Consider the following 17,878-nt stretch of genomic DNA (forward strand, 5'->3'; position numbering starts at 1 on the left):
GCTTAGTTTCCTTTTTTGGTGCAGACATTTGCATATGATAACTGCTAACTAATAGCAGGGCAGCTTTAAAAATCCTCAGTGATATCACAATGTGCTCTGAGCTGGGCAATTTTTCTTTTTCTTCTTGGAAGAGAAAGTTGACTTGGGTTTGTTGCTATATTTTTAACTTTGTGATCAGAGATCACAGAGGAGGAGCTCGATAAGACAGAACTGACCTGTATCCCTATAGGACACAAAGGTAAAAGTCCCTCAAATAGCAATTCAAAGTATAAGGGAACAGGGGTGGATTTAAGATTTTGAAACCCATAGGCAGAAGCTCTCTGGGGGGAGGAGGAGATCCTGCAGAGATCGGGTGGGGGGGGCCCTCCGATTGGAGAGGAAGAATCCCCAGGGATATTGGACCCCTCCTACACCCCTTTAAGACCTCTTTGCTAGTCCTGTTGCCGCTTCCTCAGACAGTGGAACGAAATTAAGATCAGCACAGTGGTCCCAACCCCTCCATCCACACAGGTTTCCTGTTCCCAAATAAACCAGGCCCTGCATTGATTTTTTCTTCCCGCTCTTGGCCAGGGTTGGTGCCAGTGACAGGACCGGATGGCGCCATAGGCAATGGGAAATGATTTTAATATGCCTAGATGGAAATTCTGGGCTTGAGGGGGCATTGGGAGACATGAACAAGATGAGGCGAGAGTCATCGGCTGCTCTACTTTCTGTTTCAGAAATCTGAATTAATTATTTAAAGCTAGTTTCCCTGCAGAAACCTTGGCTGACAATTTATTATAAACCTGCCTTCTGACTGGCCAATGTTCACTTTGCCTCAGAGGTTTGTGAACTTGCTGGCAAGGAGCTCGGAAGCAATGGCCCATGTTCTAGTCATTTCATTTCTAGGGAGCGTTAGAGCCCTCAACATGTCCCCTGGGTAGTGTTTCGAAGGACAGACTTTAAATGGTAAACCAGCGTCCCCAAAATGATTGCCTGTTGCTTATTACAGCCTCTAGATGGCAAGAGAATACCAACATTTATTAAATAAGTGGTGAAGTCTTTTTAATGTACTATGTCCTTAATAAAAAGAAGCAGCAAACAGCTCATCAGCAATCTCTTGCTGCCTGGGATGAGCCAGGAAGCAAGTAATTTGAGAAATATTTTATAGCCTGCAGACGGCATGCAAACAGCCATGGGGAGTGCAGTTCCCAGCACCAACTGTTGCTGTTTTATGCTCCTCCTTTGTGGTTCTCTGTATTCTTCATCTTTTTTCTCTGAAGCCTTTTCAGTGAAGCTTTGCAAAGACTTCACTGAGTTCAGGCTGAGTGCAATTCTGAGAGCCTTTTGCCTAAGTAATCCACCCGCATATAGTGACCTGTCTGAAAGTTGCCCCTGCACTTTCCTAGGTTGGCTAAAAGGATGGGCAGGTATCCACCGGGTGCTTACTTTTACTTGCATTTGAGAGGAGGCATTTCCAGGGTGGGGTGGAGAATCAAACACGTGCAGACTGCAAATCTAAGCAAATTGTTTCCCACAAAACGTTTGCCCGCAGACAAAAGCAAATGCAAACCTATGGGCACTTTATACCCACAGGTAGTATGGAAAGTGAAACTAATGCTCCTAGCTTCCCTTTGAAAATAAGCTGCAAGAGTACCGTGCCCAGACTCCTAGCAGCCCTACGGGACCCTCCTCACCCATGGGCCCTTTTTCCGGGTCCTCTCCCTCTTCCCCCCAATCTCCTGGGGATAGGGGAATACCCACAGTACCTGAATGGCATCCACTCCGAAGTGCCGAAAAGCAGAACAAAAATAACATTATTTAAATACAATTGGCTGGTCCAGGGCTTGGCAGTAACAGGAATAGCAGGGAAAGTCAGGGCAGGGCCTGTCAGGGAGTCCGTGCTCACGTGCCGCTGGCATGGGCTTCCTCAGTGTCAGGAAGCTGGGGTGGGAGGAACGGTTGGGCCGCTGCAGGGACTGTGAGCATGCGCCTGACCCCTGAGAGGGTCCATGCTGACCTTCCTCTCTCTTCCTAGCGAGGGCAGGCCACTGGGGCCTCTTCCTTCTTGCACCCTCCCCTCCCCCAAAATGCCTCCTGCACGGTGCAGGCAAGAATGCACATGGCTTTCATTTAGCTTTCTGCCCTGTTCGTCTACACTCGTGCTTGGCCTGGCCTGCAGTCTTTCGCAGCTACCTTGGCTTTCTGAGAATTGTTCCCTCTGACTGAAAAAGGATGAAACCAATTAGAAGAGGACAAAGCAGTTGTGAGTGGGGAAAATGAACATGTGCACAGGTAAGTAGCACATACTCGTATGGAAGGGCTCGCGAGCAAAAAAAAAAAAAAGAAGAGGTGCTTTCTGGGGCGGTGGCAGGTGCTATTTTATAAAAGAAGTACGCGTGTAGATTCGGCAGCTTACTTGCATATCTGGTGTTATAGTAAACATTTTAATGGGAAATACTGGCTGGATAGGGAGGGGATCTGGATGAACTGGAAGGATTCAGGCTGAAGAGCCAGGAGGGACTTGATGACCTGGAAAAGGACTGGGCGAACCGGTGGACTAAATTGGTAAAGCTGGTAATTTCGTTGATGCGCGCATGTTGGAAAACGTGCCGCCCTCCGTACGTAAAAAAGTCAATTCACGGGAGGTGCATGCATTACACATGTAAAATCTCCCCGTGTATACTTTTAAAGTAAGAATGCGCGCGCAGAGCGGTTGCGTTGCCGCTGAGCCGGATACATTGTGACTTAGCCGGCTAAGCAGCAAGGACTTACAGCTTTTATGGCACTTGCAGTCTGCCAGACAGACAGACTCAGCTGCAAACTAATTCTGTCACGGCAGCCTGTCAGGCAGACCTGGATACACTTTTCCTCTTCTGAGCTAAGACAGAAATGGGGGTAACTTCCGCGCTGCTGCAATCTCTGTGGGCTTCGCACCCAGTGTACGCACCTATGCTTGCCCTGGGGAAAGAGTCCCTGCAGATACTTGCATCTGCTTTTTCTCTGGGGTCATTTTCCCCATTGAGAATACTTTGTAGATGTGAAAGTGTGGGCTACATCCATTACTTTCCTCCCCAATAATAATTCCTTCAGATAGAAGTAAGCACGTTGTGGAACCCGTGCGTGTGTGCGTGTGTGTGTGTGTGTGGGGGGGGGGGGGATTCATTTTGTTTTGTATTTCAAAATGTGTTCCTTTCATTTTTGTCACGAAAATTAACAGAAAGCCCCCAGTTCCCCCCCAGTCCTGCCTGAAGCTGGCACCATCTTGGAGAAGGGCAGCTGCAGGGCAGGAGTGACTGAAGCTTGCTCCCATCCTCTTTTCGACCACAGATAGGATAAGATTTATGGGAGCATAGGTGAGAGGGTTGTAGCAAGCCCAGGGAGCATGAGGGACAGGAGAGAGAGAGCCTGAAACAAAATAAAAAACCAAACAACGTTTGAGATTTCCTATTTTGTTTTGCATCCCTACTTCTAACCGGCTTAAGAGTGGGTAATTTTCAGACAACCCCTTCACCTGGTTTATCAGAATTTAGAAAGGCTTTTGAGAATTATCCACCCTAGAGCAGCAGGATATTGATGGAGCAATCTGGATTGTAACCTTTTGTTAGTGGAAGGAATGGTCCTGGTGTTCCAGTCTATTGAGTGTAATGGGTGGGTCCGCTGTGACTGGATGGGTGGGTTGTGCATTTTAGCAGGCCAATGCAATATTGGCACTCATTAAACGGGCACTCATGATTGAGCGCCCACTCTCTTAACATGTGATGATCCACCTCTCCCGGGCACCCAATGTAATATTTAAATGGGCTGCCGCAGTAGAAAGGAGGCTCTATGGAAACAGTTTGTGTCCCTAGCGCCTCCTCGGCATTGAGAGCCCAGGAGAGGTGGCTGTCAGCGGGTTAAGAAAACAGGCACTGAATTTTACGAGCGTCCGTTTTCCTAACCTGTGCACATCCACGAGTTAGGGAAATGGATGCTCATTAATTGAGTGTCCGTTTTCCTAACCTGTCAGCACACTTTCTTTTTTTTTGGGTCTCCTTTTTTTGTTCTTCCGGCTTAATATCAGGACAGGAGTTACTCCTGAAAGCAAAAAAAAGTGCGCACATTTTTATTTTTTTGCATCAAGGGTAATAGCTAAAAGCTTCATCAACATGAATTTACATGTGATGAGCGCCATTAGCTACACGCTCGATTGGAGCCTGTAGGTGTTTTGGTAGGTCGTGTTTGTACTGGAAGGAGTGAGTCTAATCGCTCAGTGGCATGGATGAGCCAGCTCTTTTATTGTTAATATTAATGCACCCATTACACTCTATGTATGCAGAATCTCTCGGAAATGCTGGAGGGAGATATTCCTATGCAGAGTACAGGCGGCTGGAAGAGGAGCCAACCGCAGAACATCTGAGAAGTCAATTGAAACATAATTAGAGGGAGCGATATCACTTTATTTTTGCCAAAATGAAAAGACCAGCCATTATTAAGACAAATTGTGTGTGTTATTAAGTTTGATAGTGAGAGGAGCCTCAGACATCTGGACCAGAAGTAATGCAGTAATCGACTTGACTTGTGCTCAAACAGAAGCATTACAATTTATATATTGTGCTAGAAACATTGTTCAGCTCACAGATTTCAATAAAATTGTGATTGTTTTTGGATTCTTAGCAAATACTTTGAGACGGCTTGCTGTACTGGTGTAGCTTTTCTCTGATCTCAGTCCTTCCAGATCAATAAAAGCTGGAGTAGGTATATTACAGTATCCCTGACCCATAAACCTATTATAGTACAGGGCATGACTGTCTCCCAAAGAGTCAGCATGATATACTGCTCTTGTCAGGACCCATCCTATGATTAATGATTTGCATTTATACTGGGTGTTTTATCCAAACAGAACTATATACATGTAGCAGGACCATATAGCGCCATGTTACAGGGGGAGTCTCAGCTAGTCTTGGTTCTATCTATTGCATATATGGATAATTCCAAACAGAGATAAGAAATTACACCCAGAAATAATCCATGATCTCAGTTCATGCTTGGATTCAAGAAAAAACACACTCATATCTCCTCAACCCGACACACACACACACACACACACACACACTCTCTCTCTCCCCTTCCTAAAGTAGGATAACGTTAGTTATTTACTTGGGCATGCTTTTCACGTGCTGAATTGTAGCCAATACAAAATGTGAATTCTTACGCCTGGAACTAGTTGAATACAATACCATGGTTTTCTGTTCAGACACATAAGATCCAAGAGTGTCCTCAGTGCTTTGATTTATCCTAATGATCTCTATCCATTTAAAAAAAAAAATAGCTTTTTTGTTTTCATAGATTCAGGCTATATTTCAAACTTTTAAAACCAGAAGTTGGATGATTCCCATTAAAGTTTTTAAACAAACTGTGCATATTTATATATATATATTTTTTACAGTCAATAATTGATGTACAGAGAACAAAATGAATATCTAATGCCCAGAAGAAAGCTGAATAATATGAACAAATGTATTTGGTTTAAAAGCTAAGGACCTGTGTAATAATTTCATTTATTGATTTCTGTTCCATGCCTTTTGTTTATGATAGGGGCATATATGCAACCTTTGACCTTGAACAAGGCACCTCTGTCATGCTTTCTCCTTTCCTTGTATGTACCAAATGTCTAATATCTGACTGCTCCTTTACAGTATGATTTCAAAAAGGCTTTTGCACTAAAGTCTGATAGATTAAAGAATTGGTTTTAGAATGCACCCCATGTTGGCATTTAAAGCTTCAGGAGGTCCATATTCAAAACTCAGAAGTTAGTAAGTTAAATGAATATTTGGGAACACATCTGTCTAAATTCTAGCCAGGTAAGTTAGGGTGTTCCAGGTGCGTAACTGGGAAGAGCTGAGTTAGCTGGCTAACTCTTGACACTCAGTTAGCTGGATGACTTAGCCAGCTATGCCTGGTCAGGCCAAAGAGCCATCCTAAAATTAAATGCCTAAGTAATTAAGATAGCTGGCTATATTCAATAGTGTGGCTGCACTATGCCTCCAAAAATTAGCCAATCTGGCTAACTTTGCTATACAGACTGTGTTTAAATATGGGCCTCCACATTTTCAAAAAGATCTTCCTGATTTTGGAGAAGTCATTTAAACTCAGAGCCCCTATATCTCTCCTTGGCGTCTTCTCTCTTTAGATGCATAATAATTATTGCCCCTTTTGAGAACATGCTTAGCAACTCAGTCACTGTTATCTGACATCAAAGGAAATTGCCTGGAAACCTTGCCTCTTCCTGGCACAGCTTGTAAAAATATATATATATTATTTTTTTTTTAGGTGAGATTCTGAAAACCAAGACCTATCGCTGTGTAAAATGCAAGGCTAGCACTGGAGAGGTTCCACATCAGAGAAACCAATGAGGTATTGGTTTCTCTGATGTGTGTCGCTTTCTATGCGTAAACAGATAACACAAAACAGGTCATTTGTAGACTGATATGCAGTTTATGGAGAATACAATTATTGCTGTTTTTTCTTTTATCTGGTAACGTAAATACATTGCACATATCGTTTGTCAGAATCCCCCCCCCACGTACTGCGGCGAGGCCTGGTGGCATAAGGAGGACCATAGGGAGCAGTGGGACCTGAGGTCATTCCTGCGTTGAGTCTGTCTGTGCTACACAAGTATGAAGGACTGGCCTTGGGGGCAACAGTAGCAGACAAATATTGCTTTCTTCAGAGATAAGAAGCAAAGACTTGGGTGTTTCATACGGACAAATTGTTTAGTAGGGAAAGGTATATTTGGAGGAAATAAGTACTGAAAATGAATGTTATTGGGTAGCAAGATGCACCCTTTGCAGCTGATTATACATAGAGGGGCTTTGCCACGTTCAAACTCTTGGCATCTAATAAACCCACCATCCAAATGAACATCTCTATCTTGTCGTCATTCTGCCTGGTCTGGAGCTGAATCCATGCTGCATATTTGAGCCTGAGAGAGGCTACGTGTGACACTATCCAGGGCTCCAGATTCTGATATTTTGGGGGGTTCATTTCTGCATTCCAGAGGACCTCCCAACAGGAACTGTAAGCAGATTTTAGAGCACGTGCAAAGCACATGCAGATTTCACCTCTCTTGCAGTTAAAGTATGCTTGCTGAGAAACGGCGGCCTGCATACTCGTAGACACTGAAGGGTCAGCCATTTTCAGTCTGGGGGATTTGCCCGATAAACAGTAGAGTTGTGGGTAACTAAAGCAGTTAATTACAGGACAATCTTGGCCCTGAACTTCCTGAATGGATAACAGGGTAAAGCAATTCTTAATCTCTCTTATAAAGAAGATTATTTTTTCTGCCTTTTGAATCTTCTGGAAACCAAGGTTGTACATAGCTAGAAAGCAGTCCTGCTACTCCTATATTCTGTTCAGCTTGTTTTTAGTTTTGCTGAACACTGTACCATATTTATTGATTTTTTTATCATGAGAAACCTGAAAGAGACCATGGCACAAGTGTGGCCGACATAACTCCAGAAGAGTAAGGTGTGTCTTGCATGGAGGTTCACTTACAGATTAGAATGCATAGCGCAGAGTAGCTCTTATAGGACCTGCAGACTACCTGATAGATTCAGCCCAGGAGGGTAAGGGTTAAAGTCATTTCCATGGATAAAGCAGTGCTTGCTTGGGACCTGTATGCCTGTACTTTTTACCTGCAGGGTGAAGATCTGTTCTTGTGGGCATGGCTTGGAATTGCATGCATTCCTTGCATCTTCAAAAGTACGAGGTAGATTTTAAAAGCCCAGCACTTGCCAAAAATCAGGAGATGCGTGCACCCACCAAATTTTAAAAGCCGTCCTGATGTGCCTGCATCTCCCACTGCACACACATCTCAAAGGTTTTCAAAAAGGGTGGGGTATGGGCGTGGTCTGGGCAGGACATTGGCATTGTAGGGCATGGCCAAGAGATGTGCCTGTCAATAGTTGTACACCTGGGCGGGCGCTCCAATCCCCTGCTGTGTGCGTTTACTTCTGCTAGGGACCAGGTGTGTTTAAAAAAAAAAGCCAGCTAGCCATACCTGAGGGGTTGCATAAGCTATTCAACTAAGGGGGTATGGAGGATCTAGCTGTTAACTGGGAAGACTGGTGGATAAACCAGTAGTAGGAGGAGATATTATTTGTTCCCTTTGCATGTATCATTTAAAGCAAGAAATGAGCAGATAATATGAGCCATTATTCTGGATTAGGGTTGACTGTCTTACTACTACTACTAATAACAAATTGCTATAATGATACCGATATATCCCAAATACCATACTCATTGCCCTGTTCTGGTGGGCTGCCTCTTTGCCTGGCAGACTAAGCTCATACTATATTTACCCCAGCAGTGATGTAACAAACATATAGTCAACAAAGTTATTAAATTACAGACCAATATCCATGCTGAGGCACATAACTCTATAATGAGCACGCTAATCGCTATAACTAAAGCTAGGCCATTATACAGAACTTCCCAGGGAACTCAGAACACATAGGGGTATAAACATTCAATCCTTTCCAAAATAGGGTCCCTACTACCACTGAGCTTTCTGTGCTGAGTGCCAAGTGCACACTTCCTTCTCAGCGTCTGCTTGGGAGCCAGAAACAGATAACAACAGTGCATTAATGAAAATATGGGTGCAGGATGAGGCCTCCAAGCTTGATTCTCTCTCAAGGCCACACCAGGAACTCTTATTAGTGACAATGACAACAGTAAAATTATCTTTACCACTACAAACTGAAAATTGTCATCCTCAGATCTGGACCCTGCACAACGGGATGATCTAATCCACAAAAAGAAATAGAAAAAAAAAGAAAAAAAAATGTACCTGCTGTAAGAGGGAATGTCAGTGCAGGAGAGTTATCCACCTTTTCTGTTCAGCACATTAGCAGCCCAGCAGGGAGGGAAGATAAGATTCCAGAGCAGAGAGGTGCAACCCTTCAAGAACCTCTTTTGAGTTGAAAGTTCCCTTTGATCACAACTCCCGAGGATGCATTTGGGCCTGCATGGGATTCTGGGATCCCCGAGCAGTACCTGGGACAAGTAAGTGAGAGACCGCTGGGGGAGACATGGAAAACCCGCCATGGAGTAGCTTCTGGAAAAGTGTTTTAAACTACTTGTTTCAGGCAGGATGGTACTGGACAGCCCTGCACATGTCTCCTAATCTGTGCCAGGGTGGTTTTGTGTGGTTTTGGTGTCCAGAAAAGTCCCTGAGACAGCACTCCAGATTCAACAGGGATCCAGTCCTGTTTTTTTCCCCAATAAAGTACTGTGATTCATTACAGCCTTCCCAATCAGCACGGGCGTGGTTTTTGGAGGTGAGAAAGGCTGTGAAGGGTTACCATCAAAGAGGTAAAATGACTGCACCCTAGGATTTCTGGGCAGCACTGTTATTTGCAAAAGCAATGAGTATTTCATACAGGTGGCTGGCACTTGTGCCATGCTATAGGGAAGCTGGACAGTGATAGCAGTGGAGAGGATGAACAGTTTTACATCTGGGACTCTTTGCTGGGATGGCAGAGGTGTATTTGCTCCCTTTAGAAAGAAACGTGCACACACTTCAGCTGCAGAGATGTGTTGAGCTTGCTGCTTTCAGGAGGCGTTTGCAGCCACAGAGGGATCATTATGGGACACTGATTGGTATTTGATAAGAGCACGAAGAGAATGTTTTAAAAATTTGGAATAATTTAAAGTGAAAACTTAAGGTTAAAGCATTGAAGAGTGATGCTAAAAGTAAAAACTGCTGGTAATGTGGCGCTGTAGACTCCGCATAGCCAAGCTCAAGAGGAAAGCTGCGTATACATGTGACTGACAGCTGCAAGTTATAAGAGTTGAAAGTAGGAACCAATCTGACAATTTTCTACCTGAAAGAAGTTAACCAGTTTTGTTGATCTGTATTACCAGGATCAAGTGAATGAGTGAGGGGGGTACCAGACTATGTATTGAGTCCAGGTAAGGTGAAGACATTTGGGACTCAGATACAGTAACCTTTCTCCTCCGAGTCAGGGCTGGTGCAAGGGGATTGGGCACCCTAGGCACCTTCAGCCTTGTGCCACCCCCAACCTCCCTAAAAGAAAACTTACAAAATACCTGGTGGTCTAGGTGGGGGCCCGAGAGCGATCTGCTGCTCCCGGGGCCTCGGCTGCTACTAACCAAAATGGCACCGGAAGCCCCTGTCACATGGTAGGGGCTAAAGGCCTCCGGCGCCATTTTGCTTAGTGGTAGCCGGTGGCCCCAGGAGCGGCAGATCACTCCCGGGCTCTCCGCTGGACCACAAGGAGGGGCGTCAGGAGGGTGGCACGGTGAGGCAGGGGCTGGCAGAATTTTGAAAGGGCACTTTTTGCCCTTTCAAAATTCTGCCGCAGAGCCCTTAAGCACAGGCCTAGCTCGTCTAGTGGTTCCTCTGGCCCTGCTCAGAGTCACTGCATAAACTGAGCCATCACTACCCCCTGCTCTGAATTTAAGACTTTATTCATTGTGTAAGCAGCGGTGCAGCTCTGCTGCTGAGAGCCCTGTGGTGGTGCCCATTATATTGGAGCTGGAGTTGAAGGAATAAGAGACTGTGATTTGTTTTCTTCCAAGATGCTCACCGATCCAGTTTTGTTGATTCCTCTGCATCACGCAGATAGGGCTTGCTGCAATTATTTTTTTATTTTCTCCGTAAGCTAAGCAAGTTCAGAGGGTGAAGACGCACACACCGAGCAAGATATTAGCACTTGCTGAAGATTGCAGTGATAGCGCAGCCAGTTACACTCTGTTATTTTATTTAAAGCATAGAGAAGAATTTTCTTTCTTTAGGAGAGGGATAGCATCTGAGGACAGTGCGCTCCAAGGTTACCGAACGCCGGAGCAAACAAGAGGCAGTGGAAACAAAGGTCGCGCTCTCAGTAGTTCAGCAACACCAGCTTTAACTGGCCAACAGCATCCAAGTCCTCCGAAGGAGAGGACCACGCTGCTGCCTGGAACAGATGTGGGTGCACTCACTGGGACACAGAAACACAAAGCGCAGAGAAAGAGAGGAAAAGGACAGATATTAACAGAGAAAGAAAACATATACGTAAGCCACAGAAAGAAAGAAGGGCAGAGAACAAATTACTTACAGTTTCATGGAGGGAGTACTTTCTTTTGATCAGGTGAACCTTGATGACCCTGTTTTCGTCTGGAGGCAAATGGGAAGGAAAATATATACACGTATCAAATCCTTGGGTTTACCTGATAGTTCATGTACTCTTGCACAAACTGCCGTGAACTATAAAGGATGGTTATTGAGTAAATAACCATTTACCGACGTGATATGTACCAGTACATGTACATCGGTATATAAAAGCTCTTAATTAAATAAATAAATAAATAAATGATCGAGGTATTAGATACTTATGAGAGAGTTTATTGCATTGTTCTTGTTTGATGAGAAGATCCTGAGGTCTCCTATATAACCTGTACAATACCTAGAAACGTGTGTGATCAGTATTGACAGAATTGTTACTGGTAAATTGTTTTTTTGTTTTGTTTCTGTTTAACCTCATTTCTTTTATTTTAAACAATAAATTTTGTTATTCATCAGTGGAAGTTATCCAACCATTTATTGCTCCCAGCTTCCCCTCCCAACCTCCAAGAACATCATTGGCTGGGTGGGATTTCCCAAACACTCAGAATTACCTGGTTGGGAAGAGGGCAACATGTGGAACCCCTCCGGGTTGCAACCTTGACTTCAATACCATCGACATACCCCAAAACCATTTGGAAAACTTTAGCCACTGTAGCGGAGAGAGCCATCATTACACTGGTTGCCTCTGGGGGTGCTACACTAACCTGGTATTCATTTTAAAAAATCTTAGTGGACCATGCATTATTCTGATATTCTGTGCTCTTTAATTTGAGAAAACAAAGTTACAAAACCAGAATAATATGTAAACTCTGGCTTTGTTTGGTGTCCACCAGTTGGGGGTATGTGATAGTGGACCCTTGTGCTGCCGTGTGGTTGATGCAGCCTAATAGGTGAACACACTGCTGGGGGAACACGCCTTGGGCAGGAACCAGACTGGAGCTTCACCTATACTAGCCCCGTTCCTCGTAGATTGAGCCTTTGGGTTCCAATGGTTGGCAGGACACAGGCCAGAGTCTCACAGGGATAAAGAGTCTGGAACAAGGCCAAGATCTAGGAGCTAACTGGAAGTTGAGGCAGGTGGCAAGCAGGGCATAGACAGAGTTCATAGCTGAGGTCAGAAGCAGGTGGCAGGCAAGAGGTAAATCCGGTTCCAAAGCAGAGGTCAGTGGCAGGCATCAGGCAAGAGAGAGATCCGGGTCCCAGGCAGAGGTCAATGGTAGGTGGCACACAAGAGAGAAATCCGGGTTCAAGGCAGAAGTCAGTAGCGAAGAGGTTGGAGAAAGACCTGGATGAGGATAGAGCAGGCTGAGCAATGAAGGGTAGGTTGAGCAAAGCAGAACAGGCTGAGCAAGACAGGATGAGGAACCAAAGTGGGAGCAACACATACTGCTTTCGAGCAGGAGACCTGATGCTGAGGCAATCCTGTGAAGCATGGCTGGGCCTTTTATACTCAGCCATGTGACGTCAACCTTATGCACTAGCAGCTGGGTTTTCTGCGCTGTGTGAACGTGTGCCTAAAGAATCCTGGAGCTCAGTGTTGCGTTCCTGCTCCTTCAAAGGCCATCGATTTCATGGGGTGAGTGCTGTTGGTCACAGGATAATCTCATGACTGGCAAATGTTACAGGGAAATCAAACTGACTTAATGATTTAATAGATACATCCTAGGCCTCTGGGTAAGAATATAGGTCTGTTCCGACTAATGCTCTACCCAAGCTATTTAAAAAGTCAGACTGAGGCAAACTACAGTAAGAGATGAAGAATTGTACCTTTATCTGCTACGTCAACTGGTGGGCTATGACCAAGTTCTTGATGTGGCACTGTAGCCCCAGCCCTAGCGTGATCTCTTCCCCCATCCCTCCAACAGGGGAAGAGTGATGCTTCACAGTACATCTGACACCTTTTCCACCGGCTTCACACTGAAATTTGAATATGCAGAGTTCCCATAGTTTTGTGGGACCCACTGGCACTGTGCATGCAAAGCTTTGAGTGGGATTAGGCTAGCAGAGGACGGAAGATACAAGTAAGAAATTCTGCACTGCTCCTGGTGGCTGGAAGGAGAATAACGGGGGGTGGGGGGTGGAAAGAGGAATGAAGGGGAAATGCAAGTGAAAATGATCACATGGGGAAGGGATGAGAGAGGATCCTGGTCTCTGTGAACTTGTCCTAATACCAGCAGAGTGCTTCCAGACAAAGTCAATGAACAAACAGGTACAACAGGCATGCGTAACATTTATTCTATGTACTACTAAATATCAAAATAGCCTTCAGAACCCAGAAAGAGAAAATTGTCCTTTCCTCACCAAATCCTTTATTCGTATGGCAGCAGACACAACACAGATGGCTAAATTCCAAACAGCTCTTCTCCTAATTCAGACTCCCAAATGTTGGCAGATCTGTTGATGTCCTTTTTCCTTGTTCTCTCTCCTCGGGAGCCCTTTTGTATTCTTATCTAACATCACATTCATTACCTTCTATTATCGGCTGTTTTCCTGAGTATTTATTATTATTATTATTATTATTATTACACTTCCTATTGTGTATATGTCACTTCCTAAAGTTTACTTGTATTTTTTTTTTAATTTTGATTTAAACATGTTTTTCCTAAACTAATTCACAGTTGACGCATTTTACTAAACTAGATACTCTGCAGCTGTGTTTACACTTTGGTATGCGGCCTTGCTGAAAGTTACTGTAAGGGCTCATTATCTTTGATAATAGTTACAAATACTTACAAAATAATATTAAGAGACATCACAGCTGCACTCTTCTGATAGGAATACTTGCAGTCACCAGCTTTTATCTGTTTACATATTCAAGGAAACACATCTTTCAGATGGTCTTTGGGACTTTTGCTCGTCTCGTCTTGGGATCTTCTTATGGTTTTTAAGAGACTTAGATTTGCTTTTGCTCTGTGCAGAGGACACTGGGTGCATCCAAAGCTACAACTTCCTAGCAGAGAAAGCTGGAGGTTTTAGGTGTGTGCAAGCACGAATGAAAACACAATTTCATTCGGAAATTTTGGTTGGTCTGCCATGAGGATCAATCGAACTTGAAAGTGTGCTGTGAAGTAAAATTGAGAAGAGCTGTGCTAGGAGAGGCTGTAAATCAGCTGCTGGGGTTTTCCTCCTGAATCTGCTTACTTTCCCACTTGTCGTTAAAAGAAATAGCTCACAGTAGTAAACGTTGGACAAAATCAGAACAAAACCCCTGTTACACGGTTCTGTAAATGAGACGTAGTACAAGCTTTTACTATGAAATAATCAAGATTTTATTATTTACAGATAATTTACACAATTAGAAAACTAATTGATAGTTCAATTGCACTTTAAAAGGTTTTAATTTAGAATTATTTATCTGCCTGCACAAATGAAGCAAAAATGCTATCTTCTTGCTCCAGCAAAACCTCTGGCTTGTCATACTCTAAGATCACCCCTCTCTTCATCACAATGACCATATCTGCATTCAGAATGGTGTGTACCCGGTGCTGGAAGATACAAAGAGAAAGCAAGCAATTCAGCTTAAAGGAAGAAACGCGTAGCACACTGGGCACAAACGTTGTTCGACATGCAGCCCTCTTCCAAGGAATCTAGAGCATGTTATAGAGTGGAGGGGCCACATGTGTTTTGGGTAACAGGAATGCGATTTCAGATGTCATCTCTATCATGCCAGCCACATGATCCATGATCTTGCATCGTATTGACGATGGTCATATTACTGCAGTCAGTAATGTCCCGACTAACTGTTTTCCTGCAAATTCTTCCTTAACTGGTCATTAAACTTGGCAAACAGCTTTACAACCCGACTTAGATATCTATACATTTATTTGATTTTACAAGAAAAAATGTTTTCACTTTAGATAATATACACTATTTAAATTAAAGTCAAGGGTTTTTTTTACATTTTTTCTCCACTTTATTCCATTGTATTGATTTCTTGGATCAGAAGGGTCACAAATTTCCACAATTCAAAAAATAAATGTATAGCAGAGTTCTAATAATGATTGGTAAGTTTCCTAACAGTGAAAATTCTGTGACCAATTTTGAGCGGTGACGCACCATATTATTCAGAAAGCAAACTCAGTATTTATGTAAAAATACTTCTTTTTAGGGATGGTTGAGATTTTTTTTTCCAGGTTAAAATAGAATCGGAGTCTTGGCAACATCCATGTCAAAAATTACTGGAGGGAAGAGGTGATAGGTAGGAGATAGAGAGGACTAATTCTGGCACAAAGCAGGTTACTGGAGTTCCTAGATGCTTGCCTGGACTGTCCTGCATGGAAACTCTCCCTGAGAGAATTTATTATACAGGACCTTTAAAATTACTGTTTTTCAAAGTAATAACTCTTTAATGAGTCTTTCAAATCGAGCACCTTTTTTGTTTCTCATGGTTTTTGAACCTTATCGATAAAGGTTATTCCATATGTGCTTTCAATCCTTATCATAGACTGCACATCCCCTCACTCAATGTATGATAGCAATGACGATGCTATCCCTAGAAGCACTAAGCAGCCTAATGTAATAAAGTTTCATCCCTTTGTGTTCAGGCTTTTTAGCACGTTACTAAGATTGCATTTTATTTTCATGCTGGTTCAGTACCTGATTTCTGTACCATCAAGATAATTTTAGCACTGGAGGGGAAGAGAAGGTAGACATTAGACGAGCCTACTTACTGCTATAGTTACCACAGTCCGATCATCAAACGCAGTCATCACAACCTTCTGTAAAATATTTTCCTACAGAGAGAATGGAAAGAACAATCCCCTCAAAGCTGTGCCACTGTAAAAATGGATGGGGTGAAAATTAATGGGATCAACTTAAGAATGTGTAAAGACCTTAGGTTTTAGTTTTTATTTTATTTTTATTGCAAATTTCTCTGTTTTCATTATAATGAACAAAAACAATTAATGAAATCAGTCAAAAAATAAATACTTTTCTAGTGATTTTCTTGTTTGTTTTTTGTTTGCTATAATAAAGAGTGATAAATTCCTGGGAAAATTAAAATAAAAACTGAAAACAATGGTCCCTAAGAATGTGTAAACATATTAGTCTTTTAATACAGTAAAAAATAAAGGCATAGGTAGTTTCCCTTAAAGAACACAATGATTCAATAGCAGGTGCAACATTCAGTGATACAATAGCATTGCCATTTAACCTTTTCCAAATGTGCATGTATTCCAAGGTTAGAAATCCCTTATTTGGCCCCCGGTAGGGGATGAGCTGCACTGTCATGTTTGAAACCAAGATTTGATTCCCAGATCCAGCTTCTGCTCATGGGGCTGGCAGGGTTTGGGATTCCACAGAGGCCATATTGACAGCTCCCAGCGGTGGAACCTCAGCCTCAGCACATTAGTAAGACCTATGGGTGGGATTCGTCCACTTCTGTTGGGTTCTTAAGGAAGCCATGGTCTGTGATGGCTCTGCCCATGACTGTTGCTGCAATGGTTGGGTTGAGGAGGGGAAGTTGCAGGTTGGCTGACGGTGAATGCTCATGGTGCCATAAATCTAGTGAGGAGAGGTTCCAATTGAGCTGGAAACAAAAAGGAAGCTGTTGGCTCCTCCTCATCTCCTCACCTCCCCATCCACCCCAAAAAACACTGCTTGCTTTACTTGTTTGCAGTGTGTACAGAACTCCAAAATGTACTATTAGGTCTTTTGCAATTTCTAACATGCAGGTCGATACTGTAACGTGCGGTTGAAGATTTCCCGTCTGTAACGTGCTGGGAACGCACAATTTGGACGCATAAGGCGATTCAGCGATACAGTCTCCAGTTTCACGCGTCCTTAGCGCTTCTTAAAACAGACGCATAACCCTTTCCGCACGCAGCATGTATATGATATGTAAATGAACGAATTAGCTGTATAATGAAGGAATTAGCTATTCCCCTCCGATACTGTGACGCGCGCTCAGATTATCTCCTTTGTAATCCGCTATTTTGCCGCGTCCTTAACCTGTTAGTTTACCACCACCCTCTACTTGGTGTTAGTGTGGTGTTTGAAAATTAAAATGGGAATAAAGTGTAAAAACATTGCTTACCTGCCCTGGCCCCGTCCGGTCTCCGGTGCAGCCCCAGTCTGTCTCCTCCTCCCGAAGCAAAAAAAAAAACCAAACCCGAAAAAGTAGCAAGGCTCGGGCCTGCTACGGTAGTCCCTTCTCCCTTCTCCTCTCCTCCCGATTTCGGCGCTCAAGGCGGCCGGGTGGGCGTGCATTCATCCAGGCAGAGGGAGCCGGCGGCGAAAGTGGCCTCCGGCTCCCTCTGCCTGGATGAATGCACGGCCCCCGCCGGCCGCGAATGAATGCCCGTGCGATTTCGGCACTCAAGGCGTGACATCACGTCATGTGACTGCCTTGAGCGCCGAAATCGCACGGGCATTCATTCGCGGCCGGCGGGGGCCGGGCATTCATCCAGGCAGAGGGAGCCGGAGGCCGCTTTCGCTGCTGGCTCCCTCTGCCTGGATGAATGCACGGCCCCCGCCGGCAGTGAATGAATGCCCGTGCGATTTCGGCGCTCAAGGCATGAGCGCCGAAATCGCACGGGCATTCATTCACTGCCGGCGGGGGCCGTGCATTCATCCAGGCAGAGGGAGCCGGAGGCCACTTTCGCCGCCGGCTCCCTCTGCCTGGATGAATGCACGCCCACCCGGCCGCCTTGAGCAGTTTTTTTTTTTTTTTTGCTTCGGGAGGAGGGGACAGGACTGGGGCTGCACCGGAGACCGGATGGGGCCAGGGCAGGTGAGCGGGGGCTGGGGGATAGTTTGCCGAGCATCGGGGAACATAACTGTCCACTTCCT

General features: G+C 44.3%; 1 protein-coding gene and 1 long non-coding RNA gene across 9 annotated transcripts in view; both read right to left on the reverse strand.

Annotated features, from left to right (window-relative positions):
• Positions 1-9,173, reverse strand: part of LOC115079295 — a 160,288-nt gene extending 151,115 nt beyond the window's left edge. The window contains exon 1 of the long non-coding RNA XR_003853245.1: positions 8,810-9,173. This is a non-coding gene — a long non-coding RNA (uncharacterized LOC115079295). The remainder of the gene's footprint in view (positions 1-8,809) is intronic.
• A 5,167-nt stretch (positions 9,174-14,340) lies between these two features.
• ABCC8 (ATP binding cassette subfamily C member 8) overlaps positions 14,341-17,878 on the reverse strand; it is a 166,683-nt gene continuing 163,145 nt past the window's right edge. For all 8 annotated transcript variants that reach the window (XM_029582987.1, XM_029582988.1, XM_029582994.1 and 5 more), the window contains 2 exons: positions 15,760-15,822; positions 14,341-14,574 (listed from right to left, as the gene is read on the reverse strand). In XM_029582987.1, coding sequence (XP_029438847.1) covers positions 14,437-14,574; positions 15,760-15,822 — 201 coding nt within the window. In that variant the 3' untranslated portion in view covers positions 14,341-14,436. The remainder of the gene's footprint in view (positions 14,575-15,759; positions 15,823-17,878) is intronic.

The sequence above is a fragment of the Rhinatrema bivittatum genome, chromosome 17, assembly GCF_901001135.1.
Source record: "Rhinatrema bivittatum chromosome 17, aRhiBiv1.1, whole genome shotgun sequence".
Taxonomy (NCBI): domain Eukaryota; kingdom Metazoa; phylum Chordata; class Amphibia; order Gymnophiona; family Rhinatrematidae; genus Rhinatrema; species Rhinatrema bivittatum.